The sequence below is a fragment of the Morone saxatilis genome, unplaced genomic scaffold, assembly GCF_004916995.1.
Source record: "Morone saxatilis isolate NCDOM2014 unplaced genomic scaffold, NCSU_SB_2.0 Contig6, whole genome shotgun sequence".
NCBI lineage: Eukaryota > Metazoa > Chordata > Actinopteri > Moronidae > Morone > Morone saxatilis.
The window spans coordinates 3,474,370-3,476,094 of record NW_023340206.1 but is presented as its reverse complement, the minus strand read 5'-3'; the positions used below and the strand labels follow the sequence as shown (position 1 = coordinate 3,476,094).

General features: G+C 56.6%; 1 protein-coding gene across 1 annotated transcript in view; it reads left to right on the top strand.

Annotated features, from left to right (window-relative positions):
* Positions 1–1,725, top strand: part of LOC118339951 (histone demethylase UTY-like) — a 28,146-nt gene that overhangs the window by 19,810 nt on the left and 6,611 nt on the right. Inside the window, exons 17-18 of the mRNA XM_035677782.1 lie at positions 5–269; positions 719–1,629. Coding sequence (XP_035533675.1) covers positions 5–269; positions 719–1,629 — 1,176 coding nt within the window. The remainder of the gene's footprint in view (positions 1–4; positions 270–718; positions 1,630–1,725) is intronic.

The window sequence follows — 1,725 nt, the reverse complement described above, 5'->3', positions numbered from 1 at the left end:
TGGGACCCCACCGGCCCCTGTGCCCGCCTCAGCCGCTGTCCAACGGGCCCATGGGCCCTGGGACACATGGACACTCAGACTCCCTCCCTGTGGGTAGTAACAGTAGTAGTAATAATCAGTCAGGGCCCACGGCCACAGGACCCAACGGAGACGTGCCTTACCTGCAAGCTGCCGGCAGCGGCGACGCAGCACTGCTACCTCACACCTGCACAAGCACGCAAACACAGGACGCCACGCCGCGCCAGGCCCTGCACCTAAACTCCTCTCAGGTTAGACGTCACTCACTGTTCATCTCTCTTCAGGGACAGACATCCTCTCTCTTTCTAGAAATTAAAACTCCCTCTGGCAAATACTCCTAGCTCAGCTAAGAAATGGATATAATTCTGTTTTATCCTACTGACCCACTTGGCTCTGTTGTAAAAAACTGTCAAAAACCATTAAGAAAATCCTTCAACTGGTTTCATGAAAGAAGCTGCGAGATCCCTCCCGTCAGACTGGTGTAAATTAAAGTATGCAAGAATTTTTTACACACATCAGCAACGCCTGAAGCTGAGCCAAAAGATGTACGTAACATGTATAAAAATAGAAAAGGGTTGGGCTCACAACTCGTTTAATGCTCCTGTTTATTGTGTTCCATCGTCATTAGGTATAAACCTGGCGAAATGTTGCCTTCACTTTCTTCTTCTACTGTATAACCGTTGCTCTCTTCATCCTCCAGGGGCTTCAGAAAGGGTCTGTTCCACATGCGACGGGCTCCAGTAGTGAGGGGACCCTCTCTCACCCCCAGACCCCCAACTCCACCGCCCCTGCGCACCCCAACAATCAGGTTGGACATTCCACTAACGCCCCATCGCCACGGCAGCAGGCTCACAACCACCTCCCATCCCCTCCCTCCCTGCCTACCTCAGGTGGAGCAGCACCCGGTGCGTCCGCTACCAAAGATAGCAACACCGCAGCCGCGCTCGTCACGGCAGCCACATCCCTCGGCAACGGGGGCTCAGAGGGCAAGACGCCATCGCCGCTGCCATCAGCCGATGGCAAAACGCCGCAGGCAGATGGCCTGGCCAATCACGTTCACTCGGGGGATGGTGGCAAGGTGGCAGAAGGCGACGAGAAGCCGAGCCTTAGCGCAGACAATCCTAGACTATCTGCCCTGCTGGCAGGGGGGAAGGGCCCCGAGGAGGGTGAGGGACCGTCAGAAGGGACAGCATCCACAGGATCCACCACGCCCGAGTCCCACAAGAAAATCAACAACATCCACCCGGCCGTCCTGCCCTCCACCCCCCACGCGCAAGGCAGCTCTGCCGCCTCTTCGCCCATCTCTGCCATGTCCACCGCCACACCCTCACCCAAATCCTCAGAGCACACCCAAACAGGCGCCCACAGTCCCGCCGCCACCACCACAACCACCGCCGCCACCGCCACCACAACCACGTCTGCTGCACCTGCCGTGAACGGCAACGGCAAAGGAGGTATCTCCGAGGACTCTCAAAGCCCACTGAAGGCTGAGCCGCCCGCCGTCATCAGTCTCAAAGCTACGCCTCCGCATGGACACAGCTCCTCTTCCTCATCGTCGTCATCTTCAATATCCATCTACCCAAGCTCCACAGACGTGCTGAAGGCCTGCAGGTGAGACGTTTTCTTTTCTCTGCAGGTTAACTCCACCTGGCAGGAAGGGCGGTCTTGCCAGGGAAATTACAGAAAGCAAGATCACACATAGCAAGA